Raw genomic sequence first — 21,502 nt, forward strand, 5'->3', positions numbered from 1 at the left:
AGAGAAAACATGCTACCATTTGAAGAAATAAGAGAGAAGCAAAGCTTGAAACTTACCCTCATGGCTTTGCAATTTGTTAGCAACTTTGTGATTATGCCAAACCAGATGTGTTCCAGTGGGTCGTATGCAGTGAAATTAGTTGCCAACCATAACTTAATTGACACTCTAAATACGCAAAACAATTGAGAAGGCCATGACACTTAAAGTTCATGCTATCAGTACTTCCAGCTGATCTACCAGTGCTCAAATTCACAACAAGCTTGCACGTCATTGATGTGTTACATGCAGTTTTGTCCCTTTCTTTTTTGACCTAAGTAAGCAAAGACAAGGCATAATTTCAGTGGCATTACAAGTCAAAGTGTTGCTGCAATAAACAATAAATTCCATGAATGCTTGGTACATAAATGGCCAAAGGCCCTCCAGACACAAATTTACAAATAATAGTGAGATAACACCAGACTCTTGTACTTCAGAGGTGAGTCAGCCTTGAGTATTTTGTAGCAGCTCAGAAATAAGAAAAGTTCGAATTTGGAATTTCAAACAATTCAAAAATGGAAAAGGTGGAGTATTGAAACAACAAAGTTTGGTTTTGGCGAAGCTCACGAACATCAAGCTACTTCTCCAAAAGAAATAATTTATTTTCAATAATAGCAAGAAATATATTTGCCACCTTCACTCAACATCTATGTCTGTATTTTGTAATGATCTACAGTAGGACCTCATTGATACAGTAGAACCTGTTTGTTACATTTTCCCAGCTCTTACACTCTGAAGTGCAAGCCCTGTTCAGTTCACGCAGGGTCATGTGTATCAGCTTCCCATTAGTTGCATTTCTCTTATCGGTTGTCGCATTCAAAAACAGCGACAGCGCATCACTGATCTGGTATCGTCCATTGGCAGTGCCTATGTTAACCACTGCATTTTGCTTGCAGTAACTTCGCAGAACCTACCGTGCATGCGCCAATGACGTCTGCAGGTACGAACATATTAACGGCCAGCTTCCCGTGACAGCTTGCACCAGCCACTCTGGCAGCCATCAGCAAATTTTAATCACAGCCGGGCACGAATGTGTCAGGCCTAGGCCGCTAGGCCGAATCACTGCCACTTCATCGAGCGTTCATAACAAAAGTTGTACAGTAAAACCTCGTTAAACCGTACCCGCTTAAACAGTAGTTTCGGTTTAAAAGTAGTAAAGTCAATTCCCCGACTCAGCGGCCATTGAACATTATGTATTTTGTATCCGCATAAACCGTACCAGCTTATTGCGTACGCATCGGTTAAAACGTAGCGTTTCCACTTTTCGTCGCGCAAACACGGCGGTGAGTCGTCTCCATCGAGCGGCCCAGCAGAACAACGAGCCTCAGAGATCGGTACAACGGCCTCCAAGCGCCCTGTGCGTTTGCACGTGAAGCCGCATCAACATCAACATCATTTCGACGCCGTGCCAGAGAGCGTATGGAGTGTTGTGGCGTCGTGCAAGCGAGGACTCATGTCATGCCGAAGCTCGGATAAAAAAGACGCCGGGTGCTCAGCATAGAAGAAAAATTAGACATCGTCCGTGCTATCGAACGTGACACGAAGAAGTCGGCGTTGGCCCGCGACATGGATCTGCTGTTGACTACAGTGTGTGGCATTTGGAATGCGAAGTTGCTCGGCAGCGCTGCTGCGACCGCGAAGTGATGTCGGCTACGAGGTTCGACTTTTCGCCATCGTTGCCTCTGTTGTTGCCGAAGTGTCGACTAGCGACAGTGATGAGGACGACACGGAAAGCGACAGCACGGGCGATTCAGGCCCGACAGTGGCATAAGCTGCGCGCTACGTCAGCCTCATGAATGCAATCGTCGCAACGAGAACAGGGGCGCGATAACGTAACTATTCCAAACGAAAAGTTTTCCGAACTCCGGCACCTGGCAATGAAAAAGGCGCCCCGGGACTTATGCAGCACTACTGCGCGCGTGCACGGAGAATACGTAACGTCAACGAGGATTGCCGTGCGAGTGTTTGCCGAGAGGAGGGGGCTGGCTGAGAAGCTGGCACGCAGCTTCAGTAAGTTTGAGGCCGCTGTCGTCGTGCTAGGCCGCCGCGGCATCAAACGAAAATAACATTTATGTCGCGCGAAGTGAATAAATACTGCATGTTTTTTCCCCTTTCATCCCACCCTCTCTGAGTTCCGTTTTCGACAGGTAAGTGCGATCTCATGCTATTTCGGTTAAACAGTAGTACCGTTTAGTACGTACTTTTTCCGAGCTCCGGCCGACTACGGTTTAACGAGGTTTCACTGTAATTTGGTTTCAAGTCAATGTGGAGGCAATATTGTTCACATCTGCAATGTTTGTGGCATCCTGTGTGCAGATCGTGTCGAAAACACCTGTGGCGCACCGTGCAGCATTTGAAATTGTGTTTGTTGTTAACATTGGCTTCAGAAGCAGGTAGTGGCACTGCCAGAAATAATAATCAGGCAGGCCCGCAGTTCATGCAATTCGATGTGTCCAGGATAGATGGAGGCACCAAAAATGAGCACATTTCTAGGAGTAAGGAAAGAGTTCATGTTTGAACACAGGTTGTGCAAATGTCCTTATTCATTACTAGAAATGCTGTAGAAAACATGCCAAGGCTCCAGTGTCAGTTCAAGGTGCATGACCAGGCCTGCATGCTTACAGAGAGAAGCTGATCGAGGACAATAATCAAATATAATGAAGTGGATGTTCCGAGATTTGATAACCACTCCTTGAAGAGCATTAAAGAATGCAGAAAAATGAACTAGGCACTCGCTGTACAGAGTTGGAATGAGCACTCCTAGCACAATAGGCAAATACTATATGCATTCGCAATTCTGATGCCACTGCTTTTCGACATAATGGGCATCACTATGGATAATATTCACGCCACCAAATCTGCATTACTTTTTGGTGCATTCTAACATTGAGATGTTGGAAACCAGGAGCAAGACGTATTTTGTACATTCCAGATTTCCTTTTACTCTCAGTACTTCCAGTAAAACAGTGTAGTCATTCTTTCAATCACACTTGCTTTTTGAAATTTCCATAAGAATTCTCAAAGCTTCTGAACTTCTGCTTCACTTCCACTCAGATAGAAATGATTAGTAAGCTAAAATTTTATGTACTACAGCATATGTTGTGACTAATACACCTTGAAATAAAATGACAGAACCTTGCCGAACAAACATATTTCTGGTGGTAAGGAAACATTTAAGCGCCTACAAATATGCACAGCTTAGACCACTTATACTGCACCAGGTATAACTAGGTGTTTTCTGGCTCCAGTTTACCCTCCCATTGAAGTAATTGCATATGCATACCGCTTAAACCGCATAGACAAAATACCAGTTATATAATGCAGCCCCCTGAAAATGCCACAGACCATCGCTGCAGACAAACGAGACAGATTCTGCACTGAATATTGGTAGCAGAAAGGAGAGTGACGACGACTATGTGGAGGAGGAGGATGCGTGGGGTCAAACAAACAAGGAATAGAAAAAAGAAAACAGCGCATCTACCACAGCAGCAGGCACACTGCACACTGTACAGACGTTTTCATCGGGTGAGGAGGAAAGGGCAATCAGTGAGCCTTTACCCCTCTCTGGCATGTGCGAGCCTGTGCGACACTACTTGAATGTGTTCCCGTCATGTGCTGTGGAACGGTTTGGAGATGTTTAAGTTCGCTCTCCGTGAAATTTATGCAATATCAGTTTATACAAGGTCATCAAAGAACCACTATGTAGCCTTTCAGCGCAGCAGTAACTAGAGTATGCAGAAATTTCTCCTGGCTGCGCAAACATGCTATGTGCATCACCAGCCGAGGTGTCTGTACGTGTTGAACTATTTTGTCTGAAGTGGTTTTTATTCGACGAAGAGAAGTGGCATCTGTGAATTGCCTGCATGACATGAAAAGTATTTTCACAATCTAATTGCTTATAATTGGCATAAGAACGAAAATATAAGTACAGCCAACCTAATGCAACCCCGAAACATCTACCTAAGTGCCAATTGTTATAAAATATTTGCGTCAGCCACCGGAATCATTCTCACTCATTACAAGTCTAACAGACCTGAAATCACTACGCTATGTCTACGTTAGCCTCCTGTATGAGGCCGATGGAGTGGCTCAACGTAGCAATCACTGCAGCTGGCAAACCAGCGTGATAAATATAAGCTTTGTGCTTCGGCATTTTTTTTTGCCCAGTAAAGCAATAATATCCAAAGAGGATCACATAAAATGAATCTGACGGCTATTTTAAGGACAAGTTCCGTAAAACAGGTGAGTGCATAGTAGAAGACTGGACGAACATGACAAAAATCTGTTTTCATTCTCTTCCTTCACAGAAGACATTGGCTAACACTGTAATAAAAGCTCACATGGTCATGCTGCATTGCATACTTGGGCCATGAAGAAAGGGGGTTAACCGAGGTGCTCGATTTTTATTCATATAAGAAGCCAACAAACGATGATACCAAGGACAACATAGGGGAAATTACTTGGACTTGCGAAGACGTGGCATCGTTCCCCACTGTTAGATATGGGACCGTTTCCTGAGCCTACTTCGAGTTCCCCAGACCACATCGAATCGCACCACAGCTAAGTAAGGAATGCAGAAGCAGATGCCACATTCCTGAGGCACGGCACGTGCAAACAAGTTGGCGGACCCCACTTCGTGTGCAGCCGGTGGAGCTATTCACTGCTTGGCTCTTCCCGAAAGTGAGGGGAAGGGACTCTTCCGTCCTGGCACTGTTGCGGAAAAAGTGGGTCCCGAAGAAAGATGGCTGTAATGCGCCGTGACAACTTAGCAGCGTTGCCCCCGTCCACCTTTGAAGAGGGCATTTGCAAGCCAGCGAGGCAATACCGCAGGGAGAAGAAAGCCCTCGGACAATTGGGGCGCAAGCGTCGTCCCCGTCCGCCCATTGTGACGATGCATTGCAATTCAGCAAGGCAAGACCGCAGGGGGACCAGGGAGCGACTCTTTTCCGGGTGTGACTCCATCACCCGAGCGGGCTCGCCGATTGGCCGACAATGGCGTCACCTGAGCGGGCTCTCCCATTGGCCGAATGTGACACTGAAGGGCTTAAAAGACGCAGACCGGGAGCAGCAGGAGGATTCCTAGAGCATTCCCTGATTTATCTCTCTCGAACTTCTTGCAACGGGCCGCAGCGTCCGAGTTGCTGCCGGCCCATAATGACTGTACGACTAATTGACTCACTGTAAATAACGTAAATAAACCTCCCAAGTTTTTCATCCCAAAGTCCTCCTCAACTCCTACACTACCTGCAGCAAGTTGTTTTCTCATCCACTTTCATTTCCAATAATTTATCATTCCTTTATTTCAATGATTAAGTACAAGTAATTTACCCTATGTTGTCTTGGTGTCATTTTCTTTTTCTTTTTTTTCTTTTCAATGATTTCGCATTTCACTACCTTTCGGCTCGGACACCAAGCAGCCAGAATTCAGTGTTATAACCGATAATGCGGCATCGGGGCACTGTAGTAAGTGGGTCATTTCACAATGCAAAATATACAAAAGTTGATGGTGCAGCAGCTTCTCATTGTTATAACCAATATATTGTTAAAACCAGTATCGTTAAAAGTGGGTTCGACTGTATATGGCCTCTTTAAAGGGAAACCAAAGAGAAAAATTAATTAGACCCGTATTATTAAATTACCCTTCTACAATAAAAGCACTCTTACCGTAAGAAAAGGCTTCGTAAGCCAGAATAGATGGAATAATGAAATATGGGTGGCGACACTGCCTTGAAGTTCCCGCACCAACTAACCGCGACGTCATAATTTTGACTGGGTTTGCCGAGGTCTAGTTAATTTTTTATCGGCAAAGATAAACTACATTGTATTCTAAAGAGCCAAAGACTGCATTTAGCAAGTTTCCAGAACTTTCACCAAGCTCCAACAGCACAAACACGAAAAAATACTTCGAAATCCATAATGTCACACTGACGTATGGACACTGCGGTTTCGGCAAGAAATGCGAAAAATGAAACTCTTGAATTTCATTTTTCTCTTCCAATAAACAACCTTTCACTGTGAAATTAACAAGAATATCATTTTCAAAGAATAAATTATCAGTCTAAACAGATTTAGTGTCCCTTAAATCATTCAACATTGTGCAACATAGAAGGATGAAAACATCCTGATGCATGTTTTGATTGTCAGATACACAAGTCAGCTTACTCTACCAGTTTTGTGTGTGTGTAGGCTCTGAAAATTGTTGCATTGGTTATATTTCCGCTTTCTGATTATGAGGCACGCCGTAGTGGAGGACTCCGGAAATTTCGACCACCTGGGGTTCTTTAACGTGCATCTAAATCTAAGTACACGGGTGTTTTCGCATTTTGCCCCCATCGAAATGCGGCCGCCATGGCCGGGATTCGATCCCACGACCTCTTGCTCAGCAGCCTAACACCATAGCCACTGAGCAACCAAGGCGGGTCACTCAAATGTCAGACAGTGTTCAAACAGCATTACAGCCAAACAACATATGCCTTTCATTACCAGTTGACGGCTGAGTGCTGTCATCTGAGCCTGAACTGGCCGGGCTGTGAGTGCGGACGGCTTTGAGTGCAGGTGGAGGAGAAGGGCTGGAACACTCTGAAGAGCAGGATGTAGTAGAACTCTCCCCGCTAGCATGGCTGAAGGCAGCTGCTGTCCCGGCGTTGACAGCACGGCTGCACAGCAATCCATTGGTGTGGCTCCTGCATGTGTCCAGTGCACTTTTATCAGGCCTGCAAATCAGGTAGAACTACTGTCACACAAGTGGCGGGTGGCTACTGGAATTGATCTTGTGACACATTAAGATTCCAAATGTGCACCCTTCGTGTTTGAATTCTCCGAATGTCTTGCTCTCCCAGAGACAGTGCTCTGCCACCCTTCACCCAATGGTTAAGGTAACAATGCATGGTACATGAAAACAACATGAAAAGTTGCAAATAAAAAAATTACCTTCTGGCTTAGGTCATTCAAAACTGCAGTAGAAATTGTTCTTACATATTATTCGGAAACATCTACCACACTGGTGGAGGCATAGCCGAACTACAAGGGACATATAAGCACTGGGAATATGCAGTGAGATTACAGTGCATGGGAAAAGATCATGCCACACAACGATGGACATATGCACAATTTATTCGATAAATCATATGCCTGTCTGCACCACTGACCTTCTTAAATATGGCACTGACATGCATGAGAATGTTAAAAAAAAAAGGACGTAGTACAGTAGACCCTCGTTGTTACGTTCCCGTTACGTACGCTTTCCCGGCGCCAACATTCGCAATCGAGAACAAAAAAAAATGACCCGACAGAGTTACGCTCATTTTCTGTCAGTTCATACGTTTCTGGAAAACACAATTTTCCGGCACCAACGTTCAGTACTGTTGCGAAACTGCAATCATATGATACGTTTTCTGGCTGCTAGATCTACACGAACAAGAAAATGCGCGAGGTGTGTGTGATCGAGAATAGTATAGAGCTGGCCGCTGCCGCAGCTTCCCCACAATATTCGCCCACCCATCTCACGTGAAAATGCCAGCACATACTCAGTTTCTCATTTCGGTGCTAGCAAACCTTCTCCGGCGTTGTCGCATGCGGCATTCACAGCTATCACTGCCAATCCTATTGCGATAAGCATCTTCACATATGTGTTTCACAGAGCATGGTGCCGTCGGAAGCGTAGCGCACGCTTTTAACAGGCGATAACCGAAACGCGTGGACGTTCCCTGCTGCAGACTGCGATTGTGTACATTTTCCGGCCGCTAGATCCTATGTGAACAAGAAAAGGTACGAGGCGCGTGTGATCAAGAACAGTATATAGCCGCCCATCTCATGTGAAAACGACGGTGCGCACGGTTTCTTATTCCGGTACCAGCAAATTTCTGCCCGAGCCGCCGCACGCTGCATTCACAGCTATCAGCGCCAAATCTATTTGGATAAGCATCTTCACCTATCTGTTTTACAGCGCGTGGTGCATAGTGCCATTGGTAGTGTACTGTGCGCTTTTAGTAGGCGATAATCCAAATGCGCCGCCGTTCCCTGCTGCAGGCAGTGCGATGTGCGTATTATGTTTCGTTTCGGCGGCATCCAGCATCGTCCCTTAAAACATCATGCAATAGGAAAACAAGAAAACACGTCTCGGGCCACCTGAGCGCCACCAGCTCGACACGCGTCAGCGTCTCGTGCCGTAACGATCCACGCGACACTTCGCATTGTGTAGATGTCAACAATAATTGAGTCTGTCAAATTTTTTAGTTACTTTGGATCTTACGTTTTCCTTGTTTGTACGTTTTTTCTCATGTTTTTTTTACAAAATGTATGAAAATGAAGTTCTACTGTATTTGCTGATGCAGAAGTTATTGCGGTAGCCTGTTATACATTGAAGATAGCTGACGAGGCCACAATGCCACTGATTCACATTGATTACATTTACTGCATTTGTTTCCACTTAGTTTTATACAGTGTGCTATCATCATTGCTCTCTGTATTCACAAACGAAAACCCAATACCACCTGATCTTACGTTTCTTTCAATTAACTCATCTATGAATGACCTTACAATTACACCGGAGAGAATAGAATGGGCCATCGATAGACTTTCTAATAACTCAGCGCCAGGTCCAGATGGCATCTGCACAAAGATGCTTAAAATGATTATGCCTATAATATCTCCAGTGTTAGCCGCCCTTTTCCAGCAATCAATAGATACAGGAATTGTACCGATGACTGGAAGATTGGTCGTATCACTCCCATATACAAATCAGGTGACCAATCAGTGGCCTCAAACTATAAACCTATATCCTTGACTAGTATTTCAGGTAAATTACTTGAGCATGTATCTTCCGCAGTTATGAAATATTTATCTGAACATAACTTTTTTTTTAATAATCAGCATGAATTTCAGCGAGGACGCTCTTGTGAAACAACTATTTGAACTTGTAACTGATCTTCATCAAGCTGTTTACGATTCCACAAAAATCGATGCCATATTTATTGACTTCAAGAAAGCATTCAATAAAGTCCCCCATTTTCGCCTAATGATGAAACTTAGCCGGCTTAACATGGTAAAATTGTTAATTGGATCTCAAGTTTTTTAACCAATCGCTACCAATTTGTTTCCGTAAGTGATCAGTTTTCCGCTTTAGCACAAATTAAATCCGGCATTCCTCAGGGCTCAGCACTTGGACCTATCTTATTCTTAATTTACATTAATGACATAAGTAACAACCTGACCTCAACGGTTCGGTTGTTTGCAGATGACTGCGTTCTTTACAGACAGATCATCACCTCTGAAGATACTAATATTTTACAGGCCGACCTAAACAAAATTTCACTTTGGTGTGAGCAATGGCAAATGGAAATAAATGTTTCTAAGACAAAAACAACGACATTTACCAGAGCCAGTAACATTCACTTAAGTTCATATTTTATGAACAACATGTGCATAGAGAATGTGTCTACATTAAAATACTTGGGCAACCATTTAACTTCAAACCTTACATGGAATGATCACATAGATGAAATAATTTCGAAAGCAAGTAAAACACTTTGATTCATTAGGCGAAATTTGTATTTAGCAAATCAGTCAACTAAACTATTAGCTTACACAGCTCTAGTTCGTTCAAAGACTGAATACGCTTCCATAATATGGAATCCCAATCAGACATACCTAATAAACAAGCTTGAATCTTTACAAAATAAAGCAGCACGTTTCATCACTAAAACCTGTTCTAGAACATCCAGCATCACGGCTATCAAACAGTCCCTCCAATTGCCCTCTCTAGAAAAACGATGACTGTTAGCACTGCTTTCCCACTTCCACAGATTGTATCATAGCCCGTCATCCTTTACAGCATCCCGTATCAAACCACAGCAAAGAATTTTCCAGTCTCAACCATCTCTTCAAAGTGCGTCCCATGTTTGCGCGTACGAATCTCCTTCAACAATCACCGCTCTTTCTTGCTATTTATCACTGGAACAAGCAGCCAAAAGAAATTGCTTCTATACATGATCATGACTCATTTGTAAGTCGTTTGAAGCACAGTTTTACGCATGTCGAGTAAAAACAGAATTTTGTGCCTTAGACGCATTGCAAGTGCATTTACATGCTTTGTACCGAGCGTTTTTTTTCCAATCATGTATACATTTCTTTTTTTTAATTGTCTTGTTGTATTCGGTGATCTTTATTACGGTGTTTTATACTGCCTTCCCCCCCAAATTGTGTTTGAAAAATCTTGTTGTTAACCCCCCCCCCCCCCCACGCCCCAACGTCATGCCCGTAACGGCCTTTAGGGTATGTGAATAATAATAATAAGAAAATAATTTTGATATTGCCAAGTGTCCAGATGCTTATTTCAAGGTACATTGTATATATTAAAAATTCTGCTTACCATTACACTATAAAATAATGGGGTCAATCAAAACCGAATGTCAGTCCCTTTGACACTTTATCCCCCTCCTCAAAGACCTTGGTACCACTTAGTCTCACTCTTACCAAAGTTCAGTATATAACTTCATAAAGAGAAGAATATCTCCAAGTATGCAGTGCAGTTTAAAGGGACCCCGAAATGATTTTGATGATATTGTACAAACATACTGAGTCATTAAAATAGGTCCTTCTGATCATTAATTGATGCATCTAAGTGGCCCGCATAAAGTTCATTATTAATTATAAAGTTTTAAACATGTACATCGCTACCGATCGCACCACGCCACCCCTGACCAGGTGACGCGAGGTGACCATATGATGCCAGTAGGGCGAGCTATCCGATTAGCTGCCCAGGGCACATTAATAATTTTTCCAACTTCATGGAGAACAAATGTTGTTTGCCATAGTTGGAATGTTAGTTAATTTGTTTCTATAAAAAAGAAAGTAACAGAAAGAGAATGCACAAGGACAATTTATCAGTTCACTCAAGACTTCTGGCACACAGCAAGTCTCGTCTGCTTGTGTTACGTGCTCCATGTTGACGAGAGCTTCGCAGTCAGGGTTGGTCTCGATCTTTCCTTTCGCGAGCACCATGGTTCGCCCTTGTTATGTTGTAGGCTGCAAGCGTAACGACTGGCAATATGTCAAGCAGCAACATTGTGTCCCTCTGCAAGGCAGCAAATGAGAGGAGTGGCTGCAGCGCATCGGATGGTCGATATTCTATTGGCGCCAGGATTTGTGCATTTGTGACTGTCACTTTACGCTGGAGGATTACAACAACAAGAGTGTTTCGCATGTCCAGTATATGGGTAAACGCAAGCACAAGTGGACAGCCTGCGCGTTTCACGGGATGAGCAGAGGCAGGTCTGCACGGTGCATCCACCTGACGGCACAGAGCTCAACCAAACACAGAGATAATATAGCAGTAACAAAATGTATTCAATTTGGCGGCTGGTGTAAATTTTTGGCAGGAGCATAATCATGAACACATTGTTTTTCTACATGTTTAAAATGTTTTACACTTGGTTACAGCAATATTAGCTCTTTGTTTGGCTGGTTAAGCTCAGCGCCACCAGGTGGCTGGACTGTGCAGACTAATCAGGCCACTCATGTACGTCTACGCTAAAGCTCCTTGATCACAGCAATAGTAGTATGCAGGGGCTTTAGTTTACGCCTCAACCTATCCGTCGAAATGCCAAGCTCGCCTGTGGTTACCGGAATACTGAACATGCTCGCCGCTGCGACAGAATGCTCGCAACACACGCTGCTTCGATAGCTATCGCTTGGAATCGACTGCCAGGTGCTTGGCAGAGAGGTTGGAGAGGTTCCGCTTGCTTGCTTCAAGACAACCGAAAGTAGACGGCATGACATCTCATCATGGCGCAGAGCCAGTGAAGGTTGAGCTTAGCCCCGATCACTTGGCGGATGAGTTGAGGAGACAATGCATGGCTGCAAAGGAGGGCAACTTGTAATCATCCGTAGCTCTCTTAATATGAGATGCTTCACACAAATTGTGGTGCAAATGATTTACTGCAGCCGTGCAACAAAATCTGTCCGAACCGTTTCAGGGACCCTTTAACCCTTTGTCAGGCACAAGAAATCTACTTATGGTTTCTGCTATACCTTTTCCCAAATGAACTGTAACACACACACACACTCACTATATATATATTTCCTAGTACAAGAATATTATCTGAAAAATCAGCAGGAAAACACCTGTCCCTCTGCACACCTTGGGCTTCATCCTTTCAGGCTATGAGCTGATTACGAGCTCCTATGAATGGATTCAAAGCATGCAATGCGAAGAGGCTTTGTGCCTCTTTGTGCACGTTTCCTGCGAAGTTGTTCAGCACCATCGGCATCTTTTGCACGTAGTGGTGGTGCATGAGTATTGCCCTTGCCTACTGAACCAACGTCTGTTGGCACCCTGTCATAAATGAGCAGTTCCTGCTTCGTCTCTTACGATATACTAGATTTTTCCAACCCTTGCGTAAGCTCCTCCCATTGATGAGCTGTCTGCCTAGTATGACCTGAAAGAACAGGTATGTCATGCTGTTTCTGTAACAGTGCTGGACGTCTTCTACCACTATGTTCAGTATATTTGCAGGTAGCTGAAAACAATGGCTCACTCTCATGCGAAACCAATCTACAATTGATCTAACTGCATTACTGGAGTGCAAAAAGTAATTTTTGCATGTACCACACAACTAATTCGTGGCGAAAGAGCAACAAAATTCACGCACCTGAAGAGCGATGACAGCCAAAAAACACAGCAACAAGGAAAACTCAAGCTTCTAGTGCCACCTATCATTCAAATAAAAAATTATACTTGCTTTATCTTCACAAAATTTTCACTTCACAAAAAGGTTTGTATGTTTAATAGAACACTCATACAAACCCTTTTGTGAACAGTGTGTCTACCAAGTTGACATTTCCAAATTCCCTGAGTTTTCCAGGTTTTCCCTGAGTGCCTTTGCCAAATTCCCTGAGCGATGCAGAACTATGTTTTATGTCAAGACGGGCTAAAACCATATTGCCCGATGCCATCACTCTCTAGTAAGCATACGAAAAATTGAAAGAAAAACGACTTAGTCCAATTTGAATACTAAGGAGTAGTGTTTATGTTATTCAAAAAGAGAATAGAAGCGAGGGGTTAGTAAAATGCACAGCAAATAAAGTGTCTTCAAAAAAAAATTGCAAATCGAGTCGGGCATTCTCAAATACGAATAAAAAGGAGATGCATACAGAAGCAAATATTTTCGAATATGAGCTATTTCTATCAACTGATAGCAAGCTCATTGGTACGAGGCCCAAACTCTGTCACAATTGAGATTCTCTCACAACAGCTCATAAGTCAACCTCAACTGTCCTGACATACTCTCAGCCCACGCACGACACCTCAGTGTTGTGTTTTACTGCTTTGAAGAGTTTATTTTGGTTTGGATGGGGGACACCTGCATCTCGGCATCAGCCAACACTGTTTTTTGAGCTCAAGCTCCTTCAAATCGGCGGCAGCACGCTTCCTTTCCCGTTCATTCCTCAATGCGTAGGTCCTTTCTGTTCTTGTCCTTCCGCCACTCGTTCGCCCCATGGACCATTTGATTCATCTTCTTGATCAGTTGCACAGACCACATCCGATTTTTTGAACTCCCTAGGGGTCACGAAAACGTCCGAAATATCGGCCAGTTGGAAATATAAACGAATGTCACTTACTGCCTGCCCTTAAGGGCATATGCTTCACCAAGTAAGATTTCTGTACAGAGGCAAAGCTGACTTTTGGGAACTGGCATTATGCAACGCACCATGCTTTCCAAGCTTCTAAGCCAATTGCGAGGACCACAAAGGCAGAGTCGGTGCCATTGCTGACAGCAGCGAATTCTTTCAATGAAAAACATGGCACCCAATGGCAAGAAGCTTAATAATGAACGTCGAAGCAGCTAGGTCTAATGTTGCCGCAGTGGTGGCTACAGCTTCCAGCGGATCTGCGTGCGAGAGCCCCGGTTCGAGGCGGCAAGGTAATCAAAATGGCAGCGGTGGTGGCTTTGATTAATGCCATTTCGGACCTGCAGTCAGGGCAAAACCTCCGGAAAATCGGACGGCGAAGAGTCCTTATGGCCGAAATATCAGACGTTCTGATACATTGACTCTATGGGGTACATGGTGGTGCCGCAAAGTCGTCCAAATTATCGGCAATCCGTAAAGTCGGTCGTTGACTGTACACTGGCAACTCCTCCAGCCGACGACAGGGCGTCAAAGATGATTCATTACGATTCCTGTCTGTTACTCGAGCCAGCATTACCTCGACTTTCGACCCTTTCAATAAAATTACAGCTAATTTTCCCTGATAGGAGCACAAATTCCCCGAGTTTTCCCCGAGTTTTTCCAGACTACTCAAAATACATGAGAATTCCCAGTTTTCCCGGTTGGTAGACACCCTGGTGAAGTGTGAAGGAGTTGTATACTGCATACCACTGAAGTGTGAGAAAGAGTATATCGGCCAAACTGGCCATTGTATTAATGAGCGCCCGCGGGAGCACAAGCTTTCGCTGAAAAATGGTTATGACTCAAACTTGCCACTTCATTGCAAGGCCTCCGGGAATGAAAATAGGCAAGTATGTGAAGCAAGATTTTATGATATAACAATCATGTTTAAAAGCAAGGATACTGTGACGCGTGAACTGTTGGAGGCCAACCAGGTTAAGAGGGGACGCCTATGTCAGCACTCCGTCTCTGAATATTTACAGAAATGAAAGCATGTTTCTAGATAGGCATTAGATTTTGGTTAATCTTATGATTCCCTTCCTATACATCTTCTGTGTTCAAGCACATGTGCATTCACATGTTCAGTGCTCCCTCTTTTTCTTCTCCCTCTCCCCATGGCTATATATTCAGCTGCTTTTGACCTCAAGGTACATTTGCAAGTAGCACCTTGTCCTGTCATTGTTGTTCCTTCATTGGTGTGCTGTCTCTGCTGGTGCTTCATCTTTGGAAAGCAAAATAGATGGCTTGAGCAAGGTGTTAGGCAGGTGGAATGACATTCCGCCTATAGTACTCTAGGTGCCTCGTGGCACACTAGGTGCCAGGAGGCACCTAGTGTGCCCTCAGTTAACCTCACTGTTTATCACTGCTGAGTGGTATGCTGATCATCAGCCATTTTTCTTTGTGCAGTGGTAGCATTTAATTGCTGATGAGCACACTTTTCGTTATGAGTTTGGAGTAAGTTCATAGAATGGAGAGGAGATGGGCAAGAAGTGTTTTGTACCGCAGTAACTCGGGACAGAAGTCGTGCACGCAGGTTTTTTTTTGCTGCTACAAAAGAAGAGAATGGCTTGAAAGTTTCACACAACGTTATTCCACCAAAGATTTGAAGTGTGATATGGCAGAAAATAGTGGGAAGCACTATGCAAAGGACAAGTTCTTCCAAGTGGGCTGAGGAGGGCTGCTTTGCTGAAAGATGCCCCTTCAACATTTCCGGGCTGCCCCAGACACATGACTAAGACTGAAAAAATAAAAGCGCTTGGGAACTGCATTTGCCCTCTCATCAGGAAAAATCACCATGTCACTGATGGCGATGTTTCAAGCTCTGTGCAGTTGCCGGCAAGGAATCAATGTCAGATACTCAAGGCACCACTAGCTATACTGCTCGTTCAGGAATCTCAGAAGCAGACTCTCATCTGGCACCCCCGTGTCCTACAGTACCAGGGCAGACGTAACACCAGGTACAGAGTTTTCGAATTATCTATTGGAGAACACAGAATTCATAACTCTGGCTGCAGCTTGGGCACACTGCAGTCTTTTCCCTGTGGTCAGCACAAGATTGATATGGTTATATGCAAGTGCTACATTATCAGGTGGGCATCAGAATGCAACAGTACTGCAAGCAGCTGCAAAAGGCTGATGAAAACAAGACGCAGAAGCTGTGCAAGCTTGTGAAGTTTCTACAATCTTATTTCTTGTTTTGGAAGGCTGCTTGTAACTGACTGTTTTGACATTTTTATATTGTGGTGTACGTGCCGCACTGTATTAGTATTAAAAAAAAGTGCACTAGCCATTAAAAGAAAATGATGGGGTTTTGCGATGCCACCTTCCAGCAAGAGAGAAAAAAAAGCTCGTCCCGGATTTCTATTGCTCCCGAGGCATCGTCACTCCACCGCGCAACCTTTCTAACACTGCGAGCTTGACAGTGAAGGCATGATGGCAATGGGGACTTTGTGGGCGCAATGCGTCATCGGTGCAAAAGCAATACTCCAGTGCAGCTTTTGGGAGTATAGGTTTACAGGCCAACCTGAGGCAATGTCAGATAGCCTGTCAGTCAGCCTGACATCTGCCTCGCAGACTGGTCTGCAATGCAGCCTTAGCAATGGAACACGGTACCACTAACAACCACCCACAACATGTGGGATGATCCGTCACTACGCATACATGCTCCACTCCTTACTCAATCACGTGCAGACTTTAATATGCAAGCATCCTCTGCTTGTGAGGAGAATATAGACTAGAGGATTACACCACTTTTTGTAAGTGGTTAAGAGTTGCTTACTTCAACAAGGCAATTTCTTTGACCAGTCTCCTTGAACAACTGGCTGGAAGCCCCTTGTGCTTCATACCCTCTTCATTCATGGCTAGAACCTGGAACCAAATGCAGCAAGAATAAATTATGCTTAGGCCGTTATGAGAATAGCATACAGCCTGCCCTATCATACCTATTAAGTTCTCACTATTGAGAAAAGCGGAACAAAGCTCAGACAAAGCAATTTAAAACCTAAATCAATTCTGCCGAAACCTTAAGAATCCCTCTCCTGCCATTTAAAGACTGATCCAATGCATTACCACCTTATGTGTTTTTATTATCTGTGCACTTGCAGTAAAGCAAAAGGCAGCCAACGCACGAGAGCAGAAATAGGAGCAACAACAGGTTACCAGCAGACATGGTTCATAGCAGACACAGTCCATGCATAACTTCTCATAGAACACCACCTACTTGATCACTGTGGCCTCACTGGCATACAAAGAAACATAAAAAATGTATTAAACCGAACATTTTGAGGCCAACTTGGCTCCTCCTCAGGGGTTAATGACGGAGGAAGGAGCAACTCAGTTCTCTACAACCTTGCATTTATTAATTCCCTCTTTTTGGTAGGAGACGTTATAAACTTATTTAGCCCAACTAGACGGGCAATCCTGCCAAAATGCATATCTTAAACTTAACTTACATCATCCAGTGTGCAGTTCTTAAATAGATGATAATATTTCTTCAGATGTGCTCGGTGTAGCAGCTCTTCAACTGATGATGGTGTACCATCCCAATGCATCCTGGTCACAGCAGCACCAGTCCACGGAGATGTGGCCCGTGAGTTGCAGCCTGATGTGGGCGGTGATTCGTAGGGCGATGCTGGTGCCGAGGATAGAGGAGAGTTGCAGGGCGATGGCCCTGCATGCTCAGTGCCTTGACCTGCACAGTTCACACTGCCAACAAAGGGAATGTGTTACACCTTCTGCATACAACACCTGATGCTATGGTGAAATACATGCACCAGAGATTCACAATTGTCTCTCCCCTTATTGTAAAACATTTCGCTGACCTAACTGTGTTTTTTGATAAGTATTCCCTTTTGGTCACACGATTGCTACTACATTTTTCAAACGGAAGTCTTGGCATTTACAACTTTCAGTTTACATAAACACACGCACAGACACCCTGTGTAATTAAAAATGAGCAATGCAGCATTTTTAAAAAATGCCACTGGCAGATAGTGCAATTCTTATTCTTGAGCTGGACTGCTCAAAGAGGCAGACATTACGTGCACAAGGAAACTGAAATGCGTAACTAACAAAATTACACTAATTTACTTCTTTAAAAGCTTTCTTTGCATCTTTCCCCCACTTCGAGGGTACTTTCTTGCAAAGTAGGCAACTACTTGGACCACTGGGTGTGTGCCCAAATAATAGAATCATGGGATTTTACGCGCCGAAACCACGATCTGACTATGAGGCACGCCGAAAGAGACAACTTGGGTCACTGTGTATGTGCCACTGAATAGACAACTTCTTGGCCAATGTCCCAGAAAGAGCATGTCCCAAATAAACAAGCAGAACAGGAGGTCGAAGTTAAGCAGAACAAAACTCAATAAATCGGCAACAGAAAATTGAAGCCGGCTACAAAAAAGTGAATAAAATTACATTACATTTGCTTCACTTTGTACAAACATTTTTTTGTAATTAGTATTACATATGCATAACTATTGCTTTAGCACTTCCACAAACATAGAAGAAATCTTCACTTAACCCGGATTTGAACATAAGTGTGGAATCTGCCACTTTTTGAAACTAACAACTTTTAAGGCGCATATTGAAGCTCACAAGTTGAAGGCAAGAAGTTCTAAAAGCACATCCACTTGGGATTAATTTTGAAACTAGGAACATTTGAGATACATGCCATCAAACTTGCAGAAGAAATGCACTTTGTTAACTATGTTTTTATAGATTGCAGGACAAAAATAACAGGAATGCCAATGTATTTTGCGACACATTTTAGTAATCCACAACCAAAAATCGGTGTCTTCAGAATTTCTCCTGAAGTTGATATGCCTTGCGAATTCACCAGCTACAATTTATAATCTGAAATATGTGCTGTAAACAGATGATTTAAAAAGTAAGTGAAACTTAGTCAATCATGCATTTAGATTTCTTGAGCAGGTGTTGTCCACTTCTTTGAGCAATCTAAGTTCATTAGAATTGTGCTATCTGCTGCAGGCAATTTTCAAGAGCTTCATATAACTCATTTTGAAATGAATCGTGTGTACTCGTGAGCAAACGTATGTGAGCCACAGGCTTGCTGAATTTGTAATTGAGACGTACAAGATGACGAGTGCACTGAAAAGTTCGCTATCTGCGGTGTGGGGATGCGCGACTCTCACGTGTCCCCTGATAGGTTGTTTCCCCGCATAGCTCCCATCTCCTGTAATCCAGCTTCTCCGCGTGGCCTGATGCCCGCACCAGTCGGTATGATTGAAGCGCAGTATTAGAGATGACAGGAATTTTGCGCTGCTAACGCCACCTAACGGTGGGGTTACTTGGGCGCGGAAAGGAGAAGGCTCTTCCTCTCTGGCACGGGTCGGCAAGCGGCGCGGATGTTCAGCATGTGCGCCGAGCCATGCTCCTGCGAGACCGTCTCGCGAGGCCGTTCGAACACGCCAGCGTTCGTGTGACCGTACGCGCGAACGACCAGGCGTTGGTATTCAGCATGGGGCGAACATATTCACTCGCTATCCGGTCGCGGTGAGTCGGACTTCCGCGATTTGTCGAGCGCCCATCGGCATGTTTTGTGGATAGCAACTCGGCTAGCAGGCATTGATCAATGAAAGGTGCAATAAATGCCCTTGTGATTGTTTGCACTACTGTGTTGTCGTTACTTTGTCCCAGGAGCACGGGTGAGAACCCCACAGTGGAGAAGAAAATCTGCTTTATCGCATAATCCCTTGGTCGTATACTTTTGCTAAGGGGAGTACATACATACTGTGGGAATGCTAGACTCTCACGCGTCCCCTGATCTCGTTTTCACCGCATGGCTCTCATGCCTCCTGTAGTCTGGCTTTTCCCCGTAGCTGGTGTGGTTGCAGCATATTACGAGATGGCGCGAGTGTTGCGCAGCTAACGTCACCTAACGGCGGGGTTAGTCAGACATGACAGGGAGTAGGCTCTTCCTTTTTGGCTCGGGGTTGGCAAGTGGCATGGACGTTCTGTGCGTGTGCCGATCCATGCTTCTGCGAAACCGTCTCGCGAGGCCTAGGAGCAAGACACCGGAATGGACGAACATGATTGTTCAGACGCACCACTGTTCACATGACCGTGCATGTGAACAACCGGGTGTTGGTGTCCAGCATGGGGTAAACATATTCGTTCTATATCTAGTCACGGTGAATCGGACTTCCTAGATATGTCACGTACCCATCGTCATGTTCTGTGGATAGCAATTCAGCTAGCAGGCATTAGTGTATGAAAGGTGCAATAAATGCCCTTGTGATTGTTTGCACTATTGTGTTGTCATCGTTCCTTTGTCCCAAGAGCACATGCAAGACTCCCCACAATACACACAAACATTGTCATGTCATGTTAAAGCTATCACTAATTTTATTTAAAACGCTATGCAAACTATGTAAATGCAGCTTGCACAACAGCGGACACCGTGTGAAGAAGATATTAATCAGAAAGTGTATACAGCAAAACCTAGATAAACTAAAATTTAACGCAATAAAATCCTCTATATACCAAAGTATTTAACTTTTAAAACATGTCCATAGAGCACTACATTTTTAGCCTCAATACAATAAGCATGCTTTATTTCAACATAAAATTTTGCTGACGGCATAGAGGAAGACCGAGGTAATAAATGGAAACTAATGCAGGTGCCAGTGGTGAAATTGTTGAATTACATGCAGTTGTTTGCAAACGCATCTTTCAAATTGCACACCGGGCAAGAGTGTATGGCTGCCAAAGCGAAGTAGTGCCTTTTCTGGCAGCAGTTAATTTAGCTGGTCATGGCCTCCGAGATGCACCGCCCTATCTCGGAGCCCATAAGCTGGCGAGTGCAGAGTCGAGCCGAGGCACCGGGGGGCACACGTATTGGTACACTGTATTGTGCACTCTATGCAGCATATTAACGTACTCCACGAGTACCCTGCTTCAGCATCCAATTTCTTTTATCACTGTGTGGCAAGTGACAAGCATGAGTGCGGTAATGCGCTAGTACTACCAAACGCAATGCCTTCTCGCTTGCGGACAAGGCTTGTATGATGCAACAACCTCGACAGGCGAGAAAAAGGATGCTGCCACCTGTCTTGGGATACAATAGAGCTTGCTCTCCGTGATCTTGAAGTCGAAAGAAGCTATCTTCAACTCATTGAAGAAAAGGACAAATTCCCAGCAAAAGCAGCTTAATCTAACGGACACTTTTCAGAGAGCGCACTACTCCTGCAACAAGTTTTCTATATAAGTAACCGACCAATTTTTCGGTATTGCTCGCACTTACCTGCAGCACCGGTAGAAACTATGTGGATGTTCTGTTAAAAACTGATGTTATAAGACTTCTGTTGAACCAATGCATACCAGCAACCTAAATTTAGGACACCTTGATATTGCTAAATTTTGGCAACAATGTGTGCATGACGTTCCAAAGAGAAAATGTGGTGGGCATGAAGAAAGTTGCCATAATTCAAGTTGTTGCCTCGCTTCCATGCGATTTGAAAGGGAAGCTTTTCTTTTTGCAGCGTCCAATGGGTTTTGATGCTGTGTTCGTCAGACTGTGCAGTCAGCAGCAGTTTGGTTCAGTGAACATAGCATTTGGTGTCATACCGCTTTGGGCAACACTAGAGATTATGTTCGCAAGCCATCGCGGAAGAATTAACATAAATGTTTTGTTTACACCAACAACCACACTGCATTGGACCTGTTTCTTTTAGCTTTTTATGTGTTATATGGCAACTGTGAAGAGGACTTCGTCGACATAGCATCAAACCCAAAAAAGTGGTCGTTGGCTCTCAAGTTGAACAAAACATTTTTT

At 44.1% G+C, this 21,502-nt stretch overlaps 1 protein-coding gene across 2 annotated transcripts in view; it reads right to left on the reverse strand.

Moving 5' to 3' along the window:
* Window positions 1-21,502, reverse strand: part of LOC126544501 (uncharacterized) — a 69,375-nt gene that overhangs the window by 4,584 nt on the left and 43,289 nt on the right. Inside the window, exons 7-9 of one of the 2 annotated variants that reach the window (XM_050191844.3) lie at window positions 17,157-17,409; window positions 16,484-16,572; window positions 6,520-6,719 (exon numbers count right to left, since the gene is read on the reverse strand). In XM_050191844.3, the coding sequence (XP_050047801.2) occupies window positions 6,520-6,719; window positions 16,484-16,572; window positions 17,157-17,409 (542 nt within the window). Of the gene's footprint in view, window positions 1-6,519; window positions 6,750-16,483; window positions 16,573-17,156; window positions 17,410-21,502 lie in introns of both variants that reach the window. The other variant, XM_055061777.2, reaches the window with a different exon arrangement.

The sequence above is a fragment of the Dermacentor andersoni genome, chromosome 1 (assembly GCF_023375885.2).
Source record: "Dermacentor andersoni chromosome 1, qqDerAnde1_hic_scaffold, whole genome shotgun sequence".
Classification (NCBI taxonomy): domain Eukaryota; kingdom Metazoa; phylum Arthropoda; class Arachnida; order Ixodida; family Ixodidae; genus Dermacentor; species Dermacentor andersoni.